This window comes from Vanacampus margaritifer, chromosome 1, assembly GCF_051991255.1.
Source record: "Vanacampus margaritifer isolate UIUO_Vmar chromosome 1, RoL_Vmar_1.0, whole genome shotgun sequence".
NCBI lineage: Eukaryota > Metazoa > Chordata > Actinopteri > Syngnathiformes > Syngnathidae > Vanacampus > Vanacampus margaritifer.
The window spans coordinates 25,775,993-25,800,159 of record NC_135432.1 but is presented as its reverse complement, the minus strand read 5'-3'; the positions used below and the strand labels follow the sequence as shown (position 1 = coordinate 25,800,159).

Sequence of the window (24,167 nt, the reverse complement as noted above, 5' to 3'; positions counted from 1 at the left end):
TGGATCTTGCAAAGTTTTGCAGCTGAAGGATATTAACTTGAGTTTGTCTCTGTCAGGGCCACTGTCCACATACAGGTGAACGACCTCAACGAGTATTCGCCCGTGTTCAAAGAGAAGTCCTACAAAGCCACCGTCATCGAGGGAAAGAAATATGACAGCATCTTGAAGGTTGAGGCGGTGGACGCAGACTGCTCTTTCCAGTTCAGTCAAATCTGCAACTATGAAATTGTTACCCCAGATGTGCCCTTCACCATTGACAAAGATGGTAAGGACTCCGGTCATTGAACTTCACAGCCCCTGTGAGATTAAGAGCCATAATTTGCATCGCGCTCGGCACATTGATTTTTGCAATCAATTGGGCCCGCTGGACGGGTCATTTAGAATGCACACATCTTGTTTTTTCTTTGTGAGACAAAGGCAAGGAAATGTCATCCAAACTGGTCTACTATTCAAGTTGGACCATAGTTTTGCCAATGTCATTCAGTGTTTTGTTTTTTTATTCTATTTTTAGCTGTCTATGAACTATTACAACTCGCCGATGAAGTGAAACGTTACATTATCCTTCCATGTGTGTTTTCTATTTATGGTGCTGTAACTACTGCTTATCAGCATACAAAGTTCCAGAAATGACTCAGTAGTTTGAGTCATTTTATCTCACTGCAGCTTTGGCATTAAACAAACAGTAACTGACAGCCAAGCAATATTTCTTCTTTCAATCAGGCTTCATCAAGAACACGGAGAAACTCAACTACGGCAGAGAGCACATGTACAAGCTGACTGTGACCGCTTATGACTGTGGAAAGAACCGCGCCTCTGAGGACGTTCTCATAAAAATCAGTGTCAAGCCAACTTGCAAACCCAGCTGGCAAGGTAGCAACACGCTCATCTCCTTGCTACTGTGTACCTGAATAAGAAGAGCCTCATGTCTACAGCTATTGCCAGAAGGCTTAATCTATGTAGGCCTTGAAAGGAATTGTTTCATTTACATAATTTGTATTGCCAAGCTAGTATCAACTTCCACGCCTTATTATCGCTGCGTTGAAGGACACTTTTGTCATACTCCCCTGATTTCTTGCCCTCAGGCTTCAATAAGAGGATTGAATATGAACCTGGCACAGGCAGCCTGGCTCTTTTCCCCAGCATGCACCTGGAGACCTGTGACGAGCCAATTACGTCCATCAGAGCCACAATTGAACTGGAAACCAACCATATTGGAAAGGGCTGTGACCGCGACACCTACTCTGAGAAGTCCCTGCACAAGTTGTGTGGTAAGGAACTTAATTTAGGAGTAGTGGGAGTCCATTGAAAATGATTCTGGTGACTAATTGAGAAAAAATAATAAATTAGGGGCCAGCTCCGGTTCAACGGAGCTGCTGCCAGCACCCAGCAGCTCTGCCAACTGGACTGTAGGACTTCCCACCGATAATGGGCACGACAGCGACCAGGTGTTTGAGTTCAATGGCACCCAGGCCATCAAGGTACCGGACAGCTTGGTGAGCACCAGCCTGAAGGAGCCCTTCACCATATCTGTGTGGATGAGACATGGCCCCGGGGCCCACGAGAAGGAGACCATCCTCTGCAACTCTGACAAGACAGGTAACTCCGCATAAAGGTTTGATGGCATTTCAAAACAGCTCTGCTTAATTTTATAATCCTGAATGTTTGCACAAATAAAATCCCTTCCCCAATAGTCATGAGGTCGTCTTTACAGTTGAGTAAATTAACTAGCCTAGACACCATTTGATGGGAGTCAGTATGTGTTTTCATCGTTTCCTCCATTATGGTCTCAGAAAATGGTATCCTTCCAGGCTCTCTAATCTATGATTTTGCACTCAGCTGGCTGCCTTTTATCTTTTTTTCCTCACACCTGCCAATTCTTGCTCACTTTTCCATTTTAGTCTCTAGTTGTTAATTTGAAGCTCACGCTGGATCTTATTGACTGTAAAGTCTCAGAAATGTGTTGATGGTTCATCAACCTCCTTTCTCCATCTTATGTAACAAGGATTACATCAGTGCCATTTTGCAGTGGACAGAAAGAATCTGTACTGCCTGTGATCATGCCACCGTTATGACCCATCCACCATCATAAGGGGTCATAATTTTAATGAGCTGTTACCACTTATGTTAAATTGCATATTTACTAATGTAAATATACAGTTTATTAATGACCATTGATGCCTTTAAATGAGCATATCTTATTTTGCTGCAGTATGTATCAGTTTCTGTCAAATGTTGAATTTATAATGATAAAGTGTTGAGATTTATTCCATACATGTTTTAAATAGTGCTGTCAAAGTTAAAGCATTAACTAATTAATTAATCACAAAAAATTATCGCTTTAATCATGTTTTAAGCAGATTAATCACGCTATTAATTTGACCGCTGATGATCCTTTAGCTGACAGCGGATGGTTACGTTAAAGATAGCACAGGTTGTGTTTCAGCATTAAACATAGCCACATGCATTAAAGTAAAGCATTTAATGAATGTTTATGTATGACATTCAGAATATTTGTTCATGTCAAACTATTGGGGTCATTTTTTTCCCATTTTAAATTATGCAAGTAATTACCTGATTAGAAAAGGAGGATGAGTGTGTGCCGTGGACAACATTTTTTGAACATTAAATGTCGAAAATATTAAGGTGCTCTCTAAATTTGGCGGGCAATTTTTGGGGGATAAAATTACCTTTTTAACTCATTCATTGCTATTGACGTCTATAAATGTAAAAATAAATAAATAAATCATTTTAACTATTTATATTAGTTTAACATTTTTCCCCACTTTTGTTAACAAGAGTATGAAAACCTAGACATTTTTTTTAACAATCTTTTTTTTTTTTGGAAAAAAAGAGAAAAGATTATCAAAAAATTTGGGGTGTCAGGCGATGAATTTTTTAAATTGTAATTAATCGCATGACTTCAATAGTTAACTCACGATTAATTAAAAATTTTCAAATCTGTTCTAAATGTACAATTAAAAAAAATTCTAGGTTTTCATACTCTTGTTAACAAAAGTGGGGAAAAAATGTTAAACTAATATAAATAGTTCAAATGAATTTTTGACATCTATAGCCGTCAATGGCAGTGAATTATGAGTTAATTATGCGATTAATCAAAATTCGAAAATGTGATTAATCTGATTCAAAATGTCATTGTTTGATGGTTCTAGTTTTAAATTCATCTTGTAATGTCTACTCATATCCCCCCTGCAGACATGAACAGGCACCACTATTCGCTCTACGTCCACAACTGCAGGCTGATCCTTCTCCTCCGTCAAGATCCGTCAGAGGCGGAGAACTACAAACCAGCCGAGTTCCACTGGAAACTTGACCAGGTGGGCTACTGCTGCCAGATTAACTCAAGCTGCTTATTTTTTCCCAAAACTGTTTTTATACGCACTGTGTTCTCTGCAGGTGTGTGACAAAGAGTGGCATCACTATGTGATGAATGTGGAGTTCCCCACGGTGTCGCTGTTTGTGGATGGGGCGACCTTTGAACCTTTCCTGGTCACAGAGGACTACCCACTGCATGCCTCTAGGATTGAGACTCAGCTCACCATCGGTGCTTGTTGGCAAGGTAGGAAGTGTAAATTTTGCCATGCAATAACACGAACGAACATCAGATTGCTTGCAATGCAAATGTTGAGATTACTCTGTGGAATCTGTTATTCATATTGACTCATCTAATGTTTGCAATCTATTAATACCCTCAAAGATTCTCTTGTGATGCAGCGTAACCTCCAGTGTAGAGCGAATCCCTCTAGCAGATCCTCAACCTTCCTCCCTGTCTCTCCCGTCTCTTTTTCCTGTCCTCTACAGAACATTCGGGACATGACAATGACACTGAGACAGTCTCTGAGTCCTCCTCAGGTTGCCCAAAATTTTTCCCTTCTCAGATACTTCAATGTGTCCACCATGTCCCACCACGCTTACTGCATCCTCATGCCACTTCGACTAGAATGCTTACTAAACATTCTAGTTGCTGAGACATTTATTTTCACCTTTTTTTTTCAAGCATGTTGCCATGTGGACAAGGCCACGACTTATTGCTGTCTGTATGATTTTTACATCATCCTCATACACTAAACCTTATACAAAAGATTAACTGGGGTCAACATGGGATAAGCACAAAACGCACTGTTCAGTGCAGCCTCGTCTTTCATAGCATGACCTTGACAGCGGAAATGGATGTTAATCCGGGTCAGATAACAGTGATACATGTTTACGTAGAGGCAGTAGATTGATGCAATGGTCTACTTCATCTCATAAGGATTGATACACACACCTGTCTGGAAAATCTCAGTCTCCCAGGATGCATCGTTAAATGTTTTGATCATTTCATCTTTACGTTTGTTCGTTCTGTACTGCAGTAAACCAGCAGTACGGCTAACGGGACATTGCATGTGTATACAGTATGTACAAAATCACCCATTATTTTGTTGTCTGAGCGAGCCTCATTTGGGCACGCAAACTAACTTGCATGAACTTCAGACTGCATTTGTGCCTTGACCTTGCATGTACCAATATTCTGGCTGAAAAAGTGAAAAATGACTCTTAATTCCTCACTGTCTGTGTTTCTTTGTTTTATCCTTGTCATCACTGTGATGACATACACAGGCGGAAATGCACGCATGGCCCAGTTTTTCCATGGAAACCTTGCAGGGCTGATGATTCGTTCAGGCAAGTTGGAGAACAAGAAGGTGATTGACTGCTTGTACACTTGTAAGGAGGGCCTGGATGTGCAGCTGCCTGAGGAGGTCGCTTCCACGGTCAAGGTGAGCAGAGCAGAACAAACCACACAATCCTAACTTGGCTCATTTGAACTAATCTTGTGCATCTGTCTTGACATGTCTGTAGTAGCTCAAATACCATCTTGTTTACTCTTCCAGGTGGAGTTTAACCCCAACCAGTCCTCTCTGACTGTCGAGGGAGACGATATTGACGCTTTTGACAAGGTCATGCAGCACATCTCCTACTTGAACTCCCGGCAGTTCCCAACACCCGGCATCAGACACCTTCGCATCTCCACCACTGTCAAGTGAGCAGCAGCTACAAACACTGGAGCCATTGTTAGATTCTTCGCTGTCATTGTTACAGAAGTGATTTTCTGGTTTTAAGTTAGAGGGGGGAGGATTGTTGAGGTGAAACCGAGGACAAGTGTAACCACAACAAAGAGAATTGACAAATTGTTTTGTGGTTAGAAAACAACGGCACTGCTAATTTAGTGTTGTATTAAACAGGCTTTCATATATGCACACACTCAATGAAAAATTCAGTAACTTTTTGTATTTACCATCATTCTAAATGATCTCAGCCAAATTTCTGTTATGTATTGTTCATTTTTTTGCAGATCAAAAATAATTTGCCCTCACTATAGAAATGTACAAACCAAAACATAAAGTATAATCCCTTGTTATCCTTACTATAGAAATATACAAACCAAAACAAAGTATAAACCCTTGTTGTCAATAGGTATTAATGATTTTGTCTTGCCTCTAACTGAAATTCACTCACAGGGATACTAAAAAGCACTTACTGTATCCCTCCAGATGCTTCAACGAGGAGTCCTGCGTGACCATGCCGGATGCCGAAGGTTACGTGATGGTGCTGCAGCCTGAGGAGCCCAAGATCAGCTTGAGTGGCATCGACCACTTTGCCCGCAGTGCTGCCGAATTTGAGAGCCAAGAAGGCGTGACACTTTTCCCCGAGCTGCGCATTGTTAGCACCATCACCCGTGAGGTGGAGGCTGACACGGAGCCCGAAGCCACAGAGGGAGCGGACGATGACCCCACAGGTGGGAGAAATGCACACTGGAATTCAACATTAGCTTTTTATAGTCCCGCACTCCCCTTTTTGGTGTTGGGTTTTATTTCTCTCCTAAATGGCATCATGCGCATTGAGTCATGTGATACCTGAAGCAGTACAAGACTGTGATAATGGGGGCAAATACACTGCTAATAGACGGGTTCAATCACAGCGTGGTGGATGGATTATGCCGTGTAGCCAAAGGGATTGTACAGAGTGAGTGACAGCTAAATTGTTTATTCCTTAATGGGAGGGGCCAATGGAAGCTCACCATCTGTTAGCTTTGTACTGTACACAAGCTGAGATCAGGAGACAATATATTTGCACAGTGGGTGAAACAGAAACTGGAAAGTTTCATGTGCTGCTAATCAAGTATTGCACAAGCATCCATGACTTCACGTAATTGTAGCATACAAACAAATTTAAAAGATTTTAAACTATAAATATGGGTATATGCTGCAACAGTTCATGAATTAAATAATAATGTTTTATTTACATTAACATATCATTTATTTTTACATTTGAAATTTACACACTTGAACTAGTGTGACACGGATACCTGCAGTTTTGAAAAATGACATACACTGATTGAAGCATGATGAAACATAAGCTGCAACTGTTCTAAAACATGAGATGATGCTTTTCTGTATGAAAGGCAGCTGACATGTTGCCATAACTAGTATGAGCTTTTGGTTTTAATCTCAGCAATGACAAATCCTGTCCAATCTACTGGAATATTATACACATTGCACACTTTATATATTTGTGGACACTTTCTCATATGTGAGAAGGTGTTTCTGAAATTTGGGCTGTTACTAGCAGAAATCTCTTGGGAGCTAGATTGGTTGATTGGGTTGATTGTTTGTTGTGCTCGCAGTGTTTGGTATTCAGAAAAGGGGTAAGTTAGCTTTGTCTAAAACATGGCTACATTTTCTCAATTTGGGTCGCAAGTACAAGATATTGTAATATATCAAGTCATTCACTAGCTACTTCCTTTGAGCATCTCTGGATTCTGTTTTTTTTTTAAGGAAGTTCCCATTCCTTTGCTAACTGAGTCAGATGACCTGGAAGTACTTGGAGGAATTATTGTTCAAAGTCCAAATATTCTCCAGAAAGATGCCTTGATGTTACAAAGGGTGCTTCTGACCACCGTGCAATGCACACCATGACGTTTGCTACGAAAAGTCAAATCACCTTTAACAGTGCTGTCTGTCTTTTCTGTTGTTTGACGGGAAGCTCAGCATGACCCTCTGAACTTTTCTATAAAGTTTAAGTTTAAGGATAGGTCCTCTGAATCCATTTTGCTATTGAAAGAACATCTTAGATTAACAGTAGGATACAATCTGGGAATCCATGTGTTGGTAATTAACTCATTCACTCCCAGCCATTTTCACTGAAGCAAACCCCCTTCGCTCCTGGCTATTCTACTGGATTTTGGCTGATTTTGCAAGGCCCACAGAATATTGTTGTATTGCTATAAAAACATGGAACCTACCAAAAGAAAAATTTGAGTTTCTTCTTTCATTGGGAAAAAAAGTACATTTGTGTCAGTTTCCATTTTGCAGTAATAAGCATTACAATATAGGTAAATTTCATCAATATTCACATTACTGGTGAAAACATTGACAAAAAGAGCTTGTTGCAACATGGCCCCCTGGCTGATCTCTTATACTCTAATGCCACCAGCAACTACCATTGCTTTAAGCCACCTCTTTATGTCAGAAGCGGCATTGAAGCATTCTGTATGCTTGTGCATAAAACAACAACAAAAACGTGTAGATATGTTTATGGGAGTGAAGGACAAAGTATTAAAAAACATGCTTATACGTTTTTGGGTTTGAATGAGTTAATAGTTTTTTAAGCGTTTCTAGTAATCCATGTGGTAAAATAAATGTATGTTTTATTTTTACCTTCAACAGGGATGTGATTTTTCCGCTAATTTGCGGAATTCCGCTTTTTTTATCCCCCCCAAAAAAAATATTTTATTTATTTATTTATTTTTTTTAATTTTATTTTATTTTATTTATTTATTTTAGTAGTTCATTGTGTATGCACATGACTCCGACAGATAACATCTTCTGCTATAACAAAGACATTTGTGGTATGCTCTAATATGAGTTACTTTTCATTTGGTCACGATATAATTATTTGTTCATGCTTCCCCCCCCCCCCCCCTCCCCACTGGGCACTGCCCTGGACCTAGCTGGGTGCCAGCGGCCCCCAGACCCCCGGCTAAATTTTCAGATAATTTCACTTTGGTCAAATCACATCCCTGCTTCAACAATAAGACTCATCTTGTGTTTTGGACAAACTGAGAACTATTTGACTTTTATGTCTTAAACTAAAGTAAAAATCCTCAATGTTGTCCATTTAGTCCAAGAGACAGTTGTGTCCGAGGAAATCATGCACAACCTGGACACATGCGAAGTGACCGTGGTGGGAGATGAACTGGACGCGGAGCACGAGGGCCTGGAGGTGGACATGGAGCAGCTGCAGCAACGCGGCCTTGAGATGAGCGCCTCGCACCTTGGCCTCGTCATCACAGGTATGGACAGTAGCGCTTCTCTTCAGCTAGCTGCCGTTTGCATTTTTAAGACATGCACCTCACTGTGCCCCAGGCGTCAACACCATGGCCAACTACGAGCAAGTCCTGCATCTCATCCGTTACAAGAACTGGCACACGGAGGCGCTCTTTGACAGGAAATTCAAACTGGTGTGCTCGGAGCTCAACGGGCGCTACATCAGCAATGACTTCAAGGTCGAGGTAGGACTGAACTTGGTTTTGTCTTGTAACTATGATGCCTTCAAAGAGTTTACCTGTGTTGTTTGTGTGTATCCTCTCCAGGTGAATGTAATCCACACAGCCAGCGCCATGGAGCATGTCAACAGTGCCATGGTGCAGCCCAACTTCATCAACCCTGTGCATCAGGCCTCCGTGGACTTGTCTGGTCACAACCTTGTCAACGCTCACCAGGCGTCAGGTACTGCGACGTGGCCAGCCTCACTTGTGAAAACCTCACTAAATCTTCTCACGACATGGTAGCAAAGATATTCACTGACCCCTAGTGGCAAAGCGTCCATTTTATTCAAATGATCGACTCATCTGGAATTCAGTTGTATTTAGAGTATAATCTAAGAAAGGAAAGGAAATTAAAAGCCTCTTTTTTAGTGTTTAGTGTGAAGCATGTGGCTTCTGGTGCTCCATCTTGGAGTTAGATTACAGTCTGTTAACTACAAGTAGGACATTCAGGAGTCAGTGTTCGTTTGCCCCCACCTCCCATTTTTATTTTTATTTTTTTTTAATGGCATACGTTTAGGGATTACACTTGAGTGCAGCCTGTGACATCTGTGCACCGCCATTTATTTCCCGCTTCCAATAATCTTCCAGGCTGTCGGGCTAGCTAAGCCTGCCAATGCACGAGAGGGCCTCGATAATGCTAATATGGGCTAACCTGGGCTGCGTCTTACCTGGAGTGGGTTTAAAACAGGCATCATTGTATGCGTTTGTGTCTGCAGTGGTTCCCAGCGCAGCCACCGTCGTCATCGTCGTCTGCGTCAGTTTCTTGGTGTTCATGATCATTGTGGGCGTGTTCCGGATCCGGGCCGCACACCAGCGCACCATGAGGGATCAGGAGAACGGCAAGGAGAACGAGATGGACTGGGACGACTCGGCCCTCACTATCACCGTCAACCCCATGGAGGTAAGAAAAAAGGTGGGGTGGTTGGTAGGAAGACAGCTGTCTACCTGATAATGCTCTCTGCTTGATGGTGTTGTCAGTGGCCTACTTTTTCACTGAGCTGCCATGATTGACAGGCTGCTGGGGATGGGGAGGGGGGTTATTTATGGAACGATACCTTGCTGATTTGCATAAAAGACTCACACGCACACACAGCCAGTCAAAGAGGAGTTTGCATGCTTTCCTGACCTATCTTTATAAAATTTTATGATAAACTGATATGTTTACAGATAATTAGTAGTCAAGTAGCCCGACAATATTTGGAGCTGATATTCATTTGCAGTAAAAGGGAAAAATATTGCTATCAAAGTAAAAAAAAAAAAAAAAAAACTCCAGTTCTGAGCATTGTTGAAATGCCATTAAGCATGTTTGTTAAAATAACCTCAAGATCGCAGGTTTTTATTTTAATTTACACATACATGGAGTGAAGGGAACTCCCAATCGTCATATGGATATGAATTAAACATTAAAGTCCATTAAAATCATTTGTATCCATTAATGGGGCGACCGTTTTGTCACTTATTGACTGAAAATGACATCACAGTTGCTCAGGACTGAGATTATTGACCAATCACGGCTCACCTGTTTTCTGAGTTTGGCCATGTGATGTTCACAAGCTGAGCCGTGATTGGTCGCTGCCTGAGCCCTGAGCAAATGTGATGTCATTTTCAGTCGACACCAAGTGGCAAAATGGCCGCCCAATGAGATGGCTAAAAGTGGGTGGACTTTGATGCTTAATTCATATTCCATAAACACAATTATAATTCGAAAAATGTGTTTAGACGAGTGGCTACTACATAGAACATGTTATTGTGAAGTCAAATGTTGACTTGACTTAAAGTTAAATGGAAACCTAATCAAGTAAATAGCTCACTAAAGTTGTCTACAGTAAATAAGGTTTTGCCAATTTTCAATATAATTAGTATTAAAGGTTCACTTAACAAACCAAGAGGGCAGGGAGTTTCGACCAGTGTTTTGTTGTTGTCTTTTGTTTTTTTTTGGTGGCTGATGGCAATGTGAAAGCTGATCATTGGAGTAAACGTGGAGCAGGCTTAGCTAACATTCACTTGCATTTATACCTTTAAAGTAACACTAAGGAACTTTCAGTTTACGTTAATTATGGCGACACCATATGGACAATAGTGGTATTGTTATGTCTGAACGAAGACCACATTTCCTATGAGGACATTGCGTCGTGTTTTCGCTCACTCCAGCGAGTGCAATCCGGGCCAATGTTGATCCTTGACTGTCCTTTCATCCGGAGTAGCTTTTGACGTATGCTATAAAGCAGTCAGCACATTTGTAGTTTTTTTGTGTGGCAGTGTTCCTACCATCCTCCTCAAAAATGCTTAGTGGCAGTAAAAATGATACAGACCCCCTTAGGCCATGGCAAAGGTACCATTCAACTAGTTTTAAGTCAAGTTATGAAAATATTTTATTAAGGTTGAAAAGTTACTTAGCGCTACTTTAATGACTGCTTGTGTATTAGACAAGGTTTTGGCTTGATTTACTGAAGCTCTTCCTCCATCATCCCGTCATTTCTTACCACTAAAATGGAGCAAGACATGCCAAAACGATTTTATGTTAGACAGGTTTTGCGCCATCTTGTGGCAGTTTGAGGTATTTCAGAAAGAGGTGGGTACTACTGAATACAATTTGGTGCAGATTCAAATTTGTTTTTTGGATTTGGTGGAGGTTTTTCCCAACCGAAGAAACATTTTTACGAGTCTGTTATATTTCAGTTTGCCATCACCCTGCAAAAATATAAAATCGGCTTTGAATGTAAGCACCTAAATTAGCCTCAGAAGGTTTCACAGATGTCTGTTCATGTACGCAGACGTACGAAGACCAGCACAGCAGTGAGGAGGACGAGGAAGAAGAGGAGGAGAGCGAGGACGGGGAAGAGGAAGACGACATCACCAGCGCCGAGTCGGAGAGCAGCGAGGATGACGAGGGTGGCGAACAGGAGGACCAGCAGGGGGCCAGCAGACAGCAGCAGCTGGAATGGGACGACTCCACCCTCACTTACTAGAACACACGCACAAATGCACACAACACACACACGTCACTAATTTGCACTCACTCTGATGTTCATCCTCACCACATGAATACAAGGATCCGTGAAGTTTCAAAAAAAAAAAATCCTGGTCAAGGTTTCCCTCTTGTCATTTTAGTGGCCGTACTCGGTGTTGTGTAGTCATCAGCGGCTTCTTTTACTTAATTTATTCTATTTGCATTCACAGGAAATCTTGGCCAAAATTCATTTTCCAGTGTGAGGAAGCCAACCGTGCACTTTAAAAAAAAACAAAACAAACAAAAAAAATTCTTCCACACCAGGCTTTGGAATCATTTTTTTCTAGATTTGTTTCTGCAGCTGAAAACCCCCACTCGTAGGCCAGTGACTTGAATTAACGCTTTTAGCAACTAGACCAGCGTTGGCTTGTTTTTCTTTGCTTTGCTTTTTAACCTTTTTAGTGCATGAAAAAGTCATATGTGTAGGGATATCCGTTGCTTTTTAAAGATGTTGTAAATATTAAGAAACCATGTAATTAGTCAATGTGCTTGTGAAGGCCTCCGCCACAGGGTCCAATATCTACAAATGCTAACTATTTGTGTCACGCAGGTTGTAGCATGTCGCTGAAAATGTGTACAAAAAATTGTCAGCTTTCATGACCGGTGTTCTGAGGACGTTTTCTATTTTTAGCCGTTTGTGTTCTCCTCTGTGCGCAGAGGACACTCGCTTCGTTTTGCTTGCACGCGCATCCCATTCATTCCCGCTTGACCTCACTGTTGTAAAGCGTGCAGATGGACAACGGTCGCTAAGGCAGGCGGGCCGCGAGCAGCCCTAAAAGGCAACCATCCTCAGCGTAACTCACAAAGGAGCAGGCCAGCTCCGAGTCTCTTCACCTGTAAAGCAAATTGTCCGCGGCGCGCAGCTGTTTTAATGTGAACTATTATTAAAGCATTTATCTCCAAGTAGTAACAATTGGGTGTTGTTGGACTGAATATTGGACAATAAGACTGCATAGCTTGTTTACATTTAGTAAACGTTGTATACGTCGTTCTCCAAAATGTACCTTTCACTCACATGAGCAAAGGAGCAGATTTGGCCACCTTTTACTGTGCACTGCTTGTTCATTCGCTTCTGTATAAACGGCACTGGCAGACACGAGAGTGATGCCAACCCTCCCCATTTCCCGGAAGGCCCAGGTGGCACTCCGAGGTCGATCCCTGGACATTACAGACGTATAATGCTGTGTTTAAAATAATGGGGGGGGGGGGAAATTGCGGCACATAATCAATCAAAATGTCACCAAATAGTGAAATAAATGAAATGCCCTGTTTCAGTGCACTCACAAATAAACTCCATGGGAAATCTGTCCCAGTTTAGCTGAGTACGAGGCTATTCTGTTGCATGAATGGCAACAAGTTACAAGGTAAATGGACCTTTTGCCGTCTATAGGAAGAGCCAGTCATTGTTCTGCCTGTCACTATTGTCGACTATACATTACGTACTTGTAGGAACTCATTTTCAGAAAATTAAGTCACAAGCCTCAATCCTGTTTTGTTACTTATTTTCATTTGGCGTTAATTCACAAATAACATAGAAAACAACAACAAAGCAATATGGAATAACAGTTGTCATTATTGAAGTTTACATTTACAGGAAAACGTACCAATATTATGAGAATAATATTCAAAAAGAGTTGATGTGAATTATTTTGGAATAATCAAACGTTGGGAGTTGTGTTGATTCCCACCTTTGGGAAATCAGGAGGGTCGGTATCTCTGGAATGGGTGGGCATGAAGTCGATGTGACAACTTTCGGCCTTCAAAGTTTGTATCTGATTGCTGAATGTCACATTTGCCGCAAAATTTTGCTTCACTGGGTTTTGTGTGAAAGGCAAAGCGGGTTAAATGCCGGATTGTCTGTTATAGCTCTGGTGCAAGATTTTTTGAGATAAAGAGGCTAATTGTAATTAGAAGACTGTCATATTTGCATGCAAATAACGCTTTGAATTATTTTTGTGCAAAGTCTCCTCCGTGGCGCCCCCTGCAGGTCTGATGATGGGAGTGCCTTTTGCTAGTCAGTGCAATGAGCAGATGTAACAAAGCCCTGCTTGTGTTTTTAATGGCATTTTAAGTTGTTAATTTGTAACTGTAAACTGCTCAGTTTCTTACCGAAGTTATAGAGTTCGTCTAAATATGCAGAGCGGGGCTAGTTTTGATTTTACACACCGTCGATGTGTCCATGTTAATGTGTAGCTGATGTAGAGCCATTGTGTATCTTCTATAGATATTGTACTAAATCCACCTCTAACCTGATGTACAGGATGTAATGACAAAGCTTTGGCAGCATACGTGAGTATCCAATGTGTGTGCGCGTGTGTATTGTCGCTTTTTATTTTTATTACATTTTATTATTTCTTTTTAGGAAAGAATCACTTTTGTGTGTGTGCATGTGCACACCAACAAATCAGATATGTGATGAGCAACAACGAGCAACACATCACACGCCCTAATTGAATGTGTCGGTTATATTATTAAAAAAAAGAACGATAATAACGTCGCATGAAGACTGGAGTGCAGGAGACGTGATCCACTTTTTCTTCTCTTTCACACATCCACAATACCCTTTTTGGTTTGTTTTTGTTTTCTTTGACAGTTGCTCAAAATGTGGAAATGTTTTGAGAGTTGGTGGTGGAAGGTTCCTTTGTGCTTGTTGGAGCTGCTCTCACTTTTCTACTACCAATAGACAGGCGAACTGTAGTCAAGTTGATGCTTGCTCGTGGACAAAATAAAGGAGAATGACATGGAATTTCCGCAGTCTGAAAATTTTCATTCCTTTGTCAGCTGCCTGATTTCCTTTTTGCAAGGTTTTCATATGCATGTAGTTAAATTACACGAGCCATCAAATAGCAAGGCCTTCTCTGTATTACATTTACAACCTAAATTCTATAAATGTTCCCTTCTTTTCCGCAGGGGTTGAGTTCCAAAAAATACCCGCATTAAATTAAATCCGCGAAGTAGTTAGCTTTATGTTTTGCATTTATAATGAATATTTTAAGGCTCTAAAACCCCTCACGACACTCATCGAGGCGTTTACATTTTCTCACATTTCTCTCATTTAAACATTCTCAATATTCAAACCTCCATAAATTGTATAAAATAAGTACATTACTGTAAAACAAAAACTGCATGCAAAATTGCACACACAAAAAATCCGAGACAGAGAAGTGAACCGCGTTATAGCGAGGGAACACTATTTGTTCTCTGAAATTGTAGTTATTTTTTTCTAGCAGTCTTTTCCGTTCATTTCAGAGCATTTTTCTGCACTGCTTCAAGTACAGATATATGCTACATAAACGTTTTTTTCTTTTTGTAAAACTGCACAAATTATACAAAAAAATGTAGAATAGATTCTATTCTACTATAATTTCAATTTGAAGGTGGTGGAATTAAAAGGTGGAAGGTATCAAGTCCCCAATGAAGACACAGGTCTCAAATGTACAGCCTGCAACTGTGTACACAGACTAGTGGAGGTGAAACATTTACACAAAATGTGCCTGAACCAAACACAATTTTGGGTCCGAAATGTTTACGAATTTCTGTTAAATAAATAAATCGATTCTTTACTGCTTACGTTATCCGTGCTGCTACAGTGTAGGCCTACTGCCTTGCTTCTATATTATTGGTGGAGGGGAAAATAATGTTTTGTTTTATGAATATATTGTTTAATTGATGTTGCAATAAAGAGCTGCAAAAATGAAGGCACAAAAAAACAGATAGAATAATGAAATTTAATAATTTTAGATAAAACAGAAATATCAGAATCCAAGTTGATGTCCATTTATGCCTAAAGATTCTTCATACTGTATGCAAGCCATGTATTAAAATTGTACAATACAGAGTATCAGGGCTTCTATAAAAAATATTCTTGAAATAAAGTTATACAACCACAATAGTCACAATTTAACAAGTCAACTGTCACAATACGAGAAGATGGAATTTGGCAACAGTCTATGAGCTTAAGTAGTAATATAAATGTCGTGCTTTATAAGAAAGTCATCATTTTTACAAGAACTTAAAAGATTAAGAATGAAGATGGAACATTAGAAAAGTTTGATTTGACCTGATTTGTTGTAATATTGCTGTTTTAAAATGGTGAGTGCTTTTTCCAGGACCCCAATACTCCCATGTACCATACACATCACATGATACTTCCAATAAGACGGCCACTTGATACACATCACGGAACACACACATTGGCAATAAACATCTTATACATTCATGTTTTTGTCTAAGATAACAAAACAAATAGTAAGCAGTAAAAATGCAGCACAAAAAAAAAAAACATTTCTGGTGCAACTTTTTTTTGTTTTGCACATTACAACTCAAATTGTAGTACCGAGAAAAACATACACATTTAATACACTAAGGCCTATAAAATACTGTTTAAAAGCATCTACGAAACAACCACAAGCGCATTTGTTATTTACAAGTGCAATCGTTAGTTTTTTCCCCCCTCAAAACACCTGTTAAAATATATATTTTTAAATGAAATAATGGAGGCTACGCTTTGGTTTTTACACCAGAACTCGCTAAAGCCAATATTTTATCTTCAGACCCTAAAAAAGAAGGATGGAAAAAATAAACAAGTGTAGTTTCATTTCAGTTTTAGCATTAGAGGAGTCATTTTACTCACCTGTTGTGACTTTTTCAAAGTGGCTTATAGTAGCCGTGGAATTTTCAGCCAGGAAAGTTTCGTCCTCTGTTGTGAGCTATCAACAAATGAAGACATTTTACCACTGGAGGTCAGCAGTAGTTACAGTGACGAGGCAAAGTTGACCCGGTTGCTAGGTAGGACAAAAAACTTGCCTCATACTGTAGTATTTGGTGTGTGTGTGTGTGGTCTTGTTTTTGTTACATAGTGGGGCCAACATTCCGGGATTTCACAGAGTTGTGGGGCCCACCCGTCCATGTGAAGCCATTTTGCTGGGCCCCACAAGTTTAGACCTCTTTTTGAGGGTCAAGACTTGGCTTTAGAGTTTAGGTTTGAATTGGGTTATGGTTGAGGTTAGGGTAAGGAATGGGGGTAGGCAATCATTTTTGATGGTTGGGGGAAGGGGCTAGGAAATGCATTGTGTCAATGATATGGCCCCACAAAGATAGTAAAACAAACCTGTGTGTGTGTACATATAAAACTGTGTGTATATATATATATATATATATATATATAGTTATATATATATATATATATAGAGATATATATAGTTATATATATATATAGATATAGATATATATAGTTATATATATATATATATATATATATATATATATATATATATATAGTTTTATATATATATATATATATAGTTATTTGGAAAAAAAATACACCATTAGACAAATATTTAAACCAAATACTTTAAAAGAGAGAAAAAAGCAATTATTTCCTAATTGGCAACTGCTACTTTGAAATCCTTAATTTCTCACTGTAAAATGCTGACTTTATTCACATTAAGTTATTTTTTCTGAAAAATCTGAAGAATATTTGAGTAGTATTTGTTTTTCCAGTGCTGCCCTAAAGCTCATTTTAGTCACCTTCTCTCCCAGCTTCCTCAGTGCTGTGAGCACCTCCATCTTCTGCTGTGTGTACTCATTCCGAGACAGCTTCCCCACCATGACGTCACGGTCCATCTGTGCGCAAGAATGTCCCATGTGGTCTGATGGAAACCGGCAACAGATTTAAAAAAAAAAAAAAAAAAAAAAAAAAAAGGACATTCAAACCTCTGCCAGTCTGGTTCTGAGCTGCCCCGGCTGCTTTTTGGCAAAAAGTCGGATCACCTCTGGAGTTTTGAACGCTTGACTGATGGCAGCCTGGATGGCCTGAACAAAATACAGGCAACAGACGGATAGATACTACAGATCATTACAAATTTTGTCACTTGTGTGGAATTGACAATCAATTAATCGAGTCTGGGGGACTGAAACGTTTGAGTGGTTTTTAATGAATAGAAGTTGAAGAATGTCAAAGTGGCGCTTGCATCTTTTGATTTTTCTGTGTGTGGCCTTCAAAGGAAAACATGCTGCCTCTCATATATCAGTTTTGGTACAACAGCAGACGTGTGCTATGTTGGTCAACTCTAGCATGCCATGGTAAACATTACAGTGATGTTTTTGTCCTTATCGTGTGGGGCGGCTCACGTTTTAAAAATAGGTGAAGATGATCAAAACTAGTATGCGTGTACGCTGCTTTTGTGAGAGGCATTCTGGTTGATCAGTGGTACACGTCGTTTCAGTCACAAGACACGTTGTAGTTGAGTGTGTCCGCTGTGCATACCAACTGCATGCCGCTGAGTTCATCCACAAGAGTCATGTCTCCTGTCATGATCTTCTTCAGGGAGTCGTTGAACTCACTCAGCTGCTCCAACGTCTCCTTCTTTGTCTCCTCATATTCTTCTTCATCGAGCTCCTCCCTGCAATAAAGACATTTTCACAAAGCACGAGTCTTTGTCTTCAAGCATCCATCCACCCATTTTCTACAACACTTGTATTCATCTAAGCTGTTAAGCGGGGTACACCTTGGAATGGTTGCCAGGCAGTCACAGAGCACACATAGACAAACAACCATTCACACTCACGGACTGTAGTCTTCAATAAACCTAACATGAATGATTTTGGCATGTGGAAGGAAGCTGGAGTACATGCAAATTCCACACAGGAAGGCCGGATCAAACATTCGAACCCAGAACATCTTAACTATCAGGCAGACGTACTAACCTGCACATGCTCTATATACGCCAGTAAATCAAACGTTTAGTGTACTCTGTCTCCATACACCACCTGCATTCTTCCAGATCCTGCAGCTGCTGCATCAGTCTGTCAAGTTGCTCCTCCATATTCTGTCTCAGTTTGCCAGTTTCTGATTTGCCACGGGAAGCCATTCTCTACGAGTTCCCCACCGAATCTATTGTAACACAGGATAAGGATGTGTTTATTACACGTCAAGTCAACGTGCAACCGGGACTACAGTTGCCATGGCGTACATGTTAAAGAGCGCGACAAATCGAATTCAAGGATTTAACCAATTAAGGAGTGTTCTGAAGTTAGTTAGCTGAACAGTTAGATAGCATGCTAAAAATGGGATAACAGCTCACCAGGACTTGATGTGTAAACAGTCGGAAATAAATATCCATACACAGTTCATACGTTTTCCGACATGGACTTCTCTACGCAGTTCTAACTATTCCCCGAAGTGTTTGTTCTTGTGTGGTTCGTTGTGGGGGGTTTTGAGATTGTGAACGTAGCTCAAAAATACGGTTACGGTTTGCGACTTCTTCCTGGTCGACTCAGCCAATCAGCACTCAGAATGGCAAGATTGTCCATTACGTCATACCCAGAAGTTGGTCGGCCGATCGAGCGCCTGACTTCACTGGAGTTCTCTGGTAAAAGCAGTTCCTATTAACTATTTTCCTCAACATTCTTCTTATACGAGTCATATCTATTTGCTCTAGGTTTATTTTTTTTATTTGCCAATTATCATGAGATGCAGTTCTATAGTCGTTGTTGTTTAGGGTAGGAACGAAGCTAATATGCTAACGTTAGGTGTGTTTACAATCACGGCAACGTTACTATGCTGCATTCGAGGAAAGTGGGAAGTTGGAATTATCCCACTCGAATTGTCGCAGTTTCGACCTCAAAGTGTTTGAGACAAATGTAAACAAAAAAGATGGCAGGTTCCGATATAAGGTTTGTTGTTCTATTTAACGCAGGCAGTCCAAATCACGTTGTGTTACGTGAAGTTACATATTTCCAATAATTGATGTAATAATAAATGAAAAAATAGAGTTACCGTGTAAATTTAAGTTATGTGGACATTTTCGAGAAACAAAACATTTAATTTTTTTACTAGGAGATAAAACAACAAAATCAAAAAGTTGTTCCCCTACGTTTAAAACAACAACGACAAAATCACAGCTTTATTTATTAGAATTTTTTGGACGAGGATAATCTTTTTGTGCACCTATCACTTTGTATTTTTCCCTTCAGTGTGGAGTGTGAAGGTGAACCTTGCCTCAGAATGAGGCATGGAGGACGAGAGGAGAACAAGAGTGGTCCTTCTGGCGTGTGGATCCTTTAACCCCATCACCAACATGCACCTGAGGATGTTTGAACTGGCTCGAGACTATCTGGAGGACACAGGTTGAGTAACTTCTGGTCTGTTCAAAATTTGTGTGTATTCATTTTTTTTTGGGGGGGGGGGGGTCTATGATTCTGACCGAAAGTACTCAAATTACATTTTGAAAGGTCGCTACAAGGTGGTGAAAGGCATTGTGTCTGCGGTTGGGGATGGCTACAAGAAGAAGGGTCTGATTGAGGCTTTCCATCGTGTGAAAATGGCCAGACTGGCAACAGAGAACTCCGAGTGGATCACAGTGGATGCGTGGGAGAGCTCGCAGCCTGAGTGGGTGGAGACAGCCAAAGTGATTCGGTTAGTGAGTTAACAACTTTGGCTTTTTTGACAACCCTCACTGTCCAAAGTTTACTTTATATGATCGAACATGTTATCAGCATTTAGAATGGGCACGATAATTAATCGTTAAAAAGCTTTTGTTACCACGATGACTGAGGATGCAGCGACAGAATGTAAAGAAAAAAGCAAGGTCTTAATAATTAATTATTAATAATAATTCTATATTTCCTTTGTATTTTTCCCTACTGAGGCAGTACTTCCTCATCAAGCCACCCAATTAGAATTGTCAATTAGCATGTGGATCTGTGCAAAAGCTGACATATCACCAAACACAAATACTTTCCCAACTATTTGTATTCAATAAATCATAAGTCAATTTTTCCAAGAATTAACACCTTCAACAACTGTAATTATTTTTTGTTCAGGCATCACTACTCAGAACTAACAGCGGCCAAGAAAGATGGTGATGATGTAGACACGGTCAAGTATGTGAAAAAGCGACGCATTGAAGAGAATTGTGTTGAGAGTTCATCATATCACAAAAAAAGAGGTAAGTTCTATAGACTGTGCTAGTGTTACTGGTCCCATTTGATACCAAATCAACAGAATGCTTAAGTGGTCATTATTGTGATATTTGGGTCATTATCTTTTATTATCCAGATTGGAACAAAGTTTTATGGACTGATGAGAGCAGGTGATGGAAAGGAGTTAAACTGTCTACTGAAATTACAGAAGCAACTCAACTGATGCTGCTCTGCGGCGCCGATGTCCTCGAGTCCTTCGGGATCCCCAACTTGTGGAAGGAGGACGACATCGCCGAGATAGTGGGCCGCTTCGGCTTGGTGTGCATCACGCGTTGCGGCAGCGACCCCCACGAGTTCATCCACCGATCGGACATGCTGTGGAAGCACCGCAAAAACATCCACGTGGTCCGCGAGTGGGTGGCCAACGACATCTCCGCGACGCACGTGCGCCAGGCCCTGCGTCGCGGTCAGAGCGTCAGGTACCTGCTGCCGGACCACGTGCTTCGCTACATACATGACAACCGCCTCTACAGCGCTGAGAGCGAGCAGAACAACGCCGGTGTGGTTCTTGCACCCCTGCAGAGATATGCAGGTGACCCCTCCAGTTAAACTTTTGCTTTTTTTTAACTTTTGCTTTGAACAGACAGTATTTATCGAAATTATGACTAGTGCCTACTCCACAGAAGAGTAAGTAAGCTGTGTTCAAGTTTGTAGGCTGGGTCCTTCGGAGGCTCCTCCTTATGCGAGTTCGTTTTTAAGATCATTTGCGAGCATGCTCTAGGCGGCAGTAGTTAGCCAAATACTGCTCGTCTCTTGACGTCACTACCGCAATACATCACACAAGCACAGACTTGTCTGTGCATGCATTTATTTGTTCTTTTTTTATCATTAAAAAATACTTGGAAACAAATACAATCAGAGTGCATAGAGGTAAAACAAAGAAGATAAATACAAAAAAAAGATAAGCTCTTTAACAAACTTTATTTTTTAGAATAACACGAATCAAGCATATGTATTTGGAAGGGTTTAGGACCTGGGGAAAGAAGCAGCCTTCACTCAGGGACAGGGGGGGTTTAAAAAAATCGATTGGGCAATATATCGCGATATTACAGTGCACAATTTTCGAATCGATTCAATATGCAGCCGAATCGATTTTTAAACATCACTTTTTGATGGAAATATTTAACAAAATGTCTTACTTAGGGTTAGGGTTCACATTTTAAGCATGGAAGAATGTTATATTAATGGAACATTAAGCCTTAATATTTTATTTTAATGCTTTTCAAACATGAAACAGACTGCAACCTGTTTGTTAAATACAGTGGCTTATAAGCCTGTTTCAGGTAAATAAATACATTTTCATACAAATCTTACAGTGTACATGTACAAGTTTACTGATTAGTATTTTATAAATTTGAGAACAAAAAAATAAAATCTCAAAAATCGATTTATAGATTCGCATCGGGATTAATCGCATCAAATTGAATTGTGACCTATGAATCGTGATACGGATCGAATCGCCAGGCACTACGCAATTCACACCCCTACTCAGGGCCCATCTCCATGGAAACGGAGGCCAGATTTGAAGGCTAGATTTGAACACCGCGTGAATTTGAGGCGCGCTAGAAGCAACGTCATTTGGCTGACAAATTCGGCCTTTGGAGGGGCTGCAGCCTGCAAATTTGAACACAGCCACAATAGAGTAGTACCTTTTTGATGTGGTCGTCTATCCAAACAAAATTACACATTGATATCAATTTTATTTGACATAATTTGTTCCAGAGTCCAAGCTGTCATAATCGTAAAACTTTTAGTCATTTTAATTAATAATTCATAAAAACAAGTTAACCATTCAACTAGTCATTGCATTGTTGATGGACTTGACTGAAATTAATAAAAATGCTGCCTTTGTTTTTCCACTCAAAAGTGTGTTATTGCTATTGCAAGCACATCAAAACTTCATGCTTCTTTTTATTTTTATTTTTTATTTTTATAAATTGTTGTTTGGTTGGAGGCAACAGGGGTGACATGGTTAGCTCTTCTGCCTGACATTTCTGAGGTTCAGAATTTGAATCTCGGCTCCAGCTAGTCAAGTGTGGAGTAGCCTGTTTGTTCTCCCCATGCTTGTGTGTGTTTTTTTTTCTTGTCACCTTCCAAAAACATGCTTATTGGCTGCATGGAAGACTAAATTGTTCATAAGCTTGAGTGTTGGCATGAATGGTCGTTTGTGTATGTGTGACCAGCTGCGGTTGGCTGGCGACCAGCTCACCCCCATTTTTTTTTTTGCTGATTACACTTGCACTGAAAAATAGGGAAAATAACTCAACCCAATGATGTGCCATTGTTGTAATACAATAATAATTGTATGGAGGTTAAAATGAGCCACCATCTTAACTCATTTACTGCCATAAATACATTTTTTTTTAAAAAGGTTATTAAAAATTAAAGGCAAGAGGCGATTACAATTTGTAATTGTAATTAATCGCATGACTTCACTAGTTAACTCACGATTAATCACAAATTTTACATCTGTTCTAAATGTACATTGTTGTAATACAGTAATAATTGTATGGAGGTTAAAATGAGCCACCATTTTAACTCATTTACTGTCATAAATTTATTTTTTTAAAAAAGGTTATTAAAACTTAAAGGCAAGAGGCGATTAAAATTTGTAATTGTAATTAATCGCATGACTTCACTAGTTAACTCACGATTAATCACAAATTTTACATCTGTTCTAAATGTACAATAAAAAAAATTCTAGGTTTTCATACTCTTGTTAACAAAAGTGGAAAAAAAAAAGTTAAACTAATAGAAATAGTTCAAATGAATTTTTGACGTTTCTAGCCGTCAATGGCAGCGAATGACTGACTGTGTGCATACCCTACGTCCTGCATAGCTGGAGAGAGGAAAAACCCACACAGGTGTTTATTCATACTCTAAAGCTGAATGCCCCAGTTAATGCCGCTGACAGTCAATATGATTTTTTTTTTTTGTCCTTGATAGACAGGTGTGTCTCTTTCACCTGTGCCATAGAAAAGGAAACAAGTACTCGTTAAAACAACTGCATATCTTCTGACAGATAATAAGTAATGAGGGCTTATGTCTAGTTGTAGTTTTAAAAGTTTTTTTCCCCCTCATTACCATTATGAAAAGATGTGTCTGTGAGTGCTTGTAAAAAATGCCACAAAACCATTTGGCTAATAGAACGACATAATTAGACCCGTCTTACTTGCCACCCCTGAGACCGTCGCCATTCTACACCGAGCTGACGTAAGGGCACACCTACTCCAATACCGCCAGCTACTAAACACATTTCTTTTGAGTTCAAGTCTTTGCTTAAGTCGCTTCAAACCCGCTCCTGTGGTTCAAGTGCATTAGAAGGCTCGCCGAGATATATATCATATACGTACATCCTTGCTCCAAAAATACAAAATAAAAAACGGAAATTTTTTACATTATCTACAAGTTAAAAATATGATAAAGAAAAAAATTCCAACACTTTGGGGTACGCTCCAACCGCCTGTTTTAGCTAAAGATATTAACAAGCTTTCTCCGACAACAACAAAAAAACTTTCAAAAATATATAAGCTACTTTCATATACTGATAAAATGTCTTTACCCATC

General features: G+C 39.9%; 3 protein-coding genes across 9 annotated transcripts in view; 2 read left to right on the top strand and 1 right to left on the bottom strand.

Moving 5' to 3' along the window:
• clstn1 (calsyntenin 1) overlaps positions 1-14,361 on the top strand; it is a 32,427-nt gene extending 18,066 nt beyond the window's left edge. For 2 of the 4 annotated variants that reach the window (XM_077543208.1, XM_077543199.1), the window contains 15 exons: positions 57-265; positions 721-870; positions 1,083-1,268; positions 1,348-1,596; positions 3,214-3,335; positions 3,415-3,577; positions 3,820-3,870; positions 4,618-4,775; positions 4,890-5,038; positions 5,550-5,794; positions 8,180-8,350; positions 8,424-8,569; positions 8,651-8,786; positions 9,322-9,506; positions 11,380-14,361. In XM_077543208.1, coding sequence (XP_077399334.1) covers positions 57-265; positions 721-870; positions 1,083-1,268; positions 1,348-1,596; positions 3,214-3,335; positions 3,415-3,577; positions 3,820-3,870; positions 4,618-4,775; positions 4,890-5,038; positions 5,550-5,794; positions 8,180-8,350; positions 8,424-8,569; positions 8,651-8,786; positions 9,322-9,506; positions 11,380-11,574 — 2,515 coding nt within the window. In that variant the 3' untranslated portion in view covers positions 11,575-14,361. The remainder of the gene's footprint in view (positions 1-56; positions 266-720; positions 871-1,082; positions 1,269-1,347; positions 1,597-3,213; positions 3,336-3,414; positions 3,578-3,819; positions 3,871-4,617; positions 4,776-4,889; positions 5,039-5,549; positions 5,795-8,179; positions 8,351-8,423; positions 8,570-8,650; positions 8,787-9,321; positions 9,507-11,379) is intronic. The other 2 variants (XM_077543226.1, XM_077543217.1) reach the window with 1 other exon arrangement.
• Positions 14,362-15,329: 968 nt separating this feature from the next.
• Positions 15,330-18,874, bottom strand: lzic (leucine zipper and CTNNBIP1 domain containing). Of its 4 annotated transcripts, none has more exons than XM_077543172.1 (7): positions 18,701-18,874; positions 18,324-18,510; positions 17,884-18,019; positions 17,331-17,429; positions 17,145-17,240; positions 16,249-16,324; positions 15,330-16,171 (listed from the first exon to the last, which is right to left on the bottom strand). In XM_077543172.1, the coding sequence occupies exons 2-7, from the start codon at positions 18,329-18,331 to the stop codon at positions 16,116-16,118; spliced, it is 471 nt and encodes a 156-aa protein (XP_077399298.1). In that variant the 5' UTR covers positions 18,332-18,510; positions 18,701-18,874; the 3' UTR covers positions 15,330-16,115. The 4 variants fall into 4 exon arrangements, with proteins under 4 accessions (XP_077399298.1, XP_077399289.1, XP_077399291.1 ...); XM_077543163.1 differs by having other exon boundaries at positions 18,387-18,510; XM_077543165.1 differs by lacking the exon at positions 18,701-18,874 and having other exon boundaries at positions 18,387-18,596.
• A 40-nt stretch (positions 18,875-18,914) lies between these two features.
• Positions 18,915-22,466, top strand: nmnat1 (nicotinamide nucleotide adenylyltransferase 1). Its single transcript, XM_077543162.1, has 5 exons — positions 18,915-18,988; positions 19,593-19,745; positions 19,851-20,034; positions 20,442-20,566; positions 20,749-22,466. The coding sequence occupies exons 2-5, from the start codon at positions 19,631-19,633 to the stop codon at positions 21,147-21,149; spliced, it is 825 nt and encodes a 274-aa protein (XP_077399288.1). The 5' UTR covers positions 18,915-18,988; positions 19,593-19,630; the 3' UTR covers positions 21,150-22,466.
• The last annotated feature ends 1,701 nt before the right edge of the window (positions 22,467-24,167 follow it).

Coding starts and splice junctions, on each gene's coding strand:
- nmnat1 (XM_077543162.1), top strand. CDS start 19,631: ATGGAGGACGAGAGGAGAACAAGAGTGGTCCTTCTGGCGTGTGGATCC. Junction 20,035..20,441: donor GAGACAGCCAAAGTGATTCG/GTTAGTGAGTTA, acceptor TTTTTTGTTCAG/GCATCACTACTCAGAACTAA. Junction 20,567..20,748: donor ATCATATCACAAAAAAAGAG/GTAAGTTCTATA, acceptor CTGAAATTACAG/AAGCAACTCAACTGATGCTG.
- lzic (XM_077543163.1), bottom strand. CDS start 18,487: ATGGCTTCCCGTGGCAAATCAGAAACTGGCAAACTGAGACAGAATATG. Junction 17,430..17,883: donor AACTCAGCGGCATGCAGTTG/GTATGCACAGCG, acceptor TATTTTGTTCAG/GCCATCCAGGCTGCCATCAG. Junction 16,325..17,144: donor TGAGGAAGCTGGGAGAGAAG/GTGACTAAAATG, acceptor ATTTGTTGATAG/CTCACAACAGAGGACGAAAC.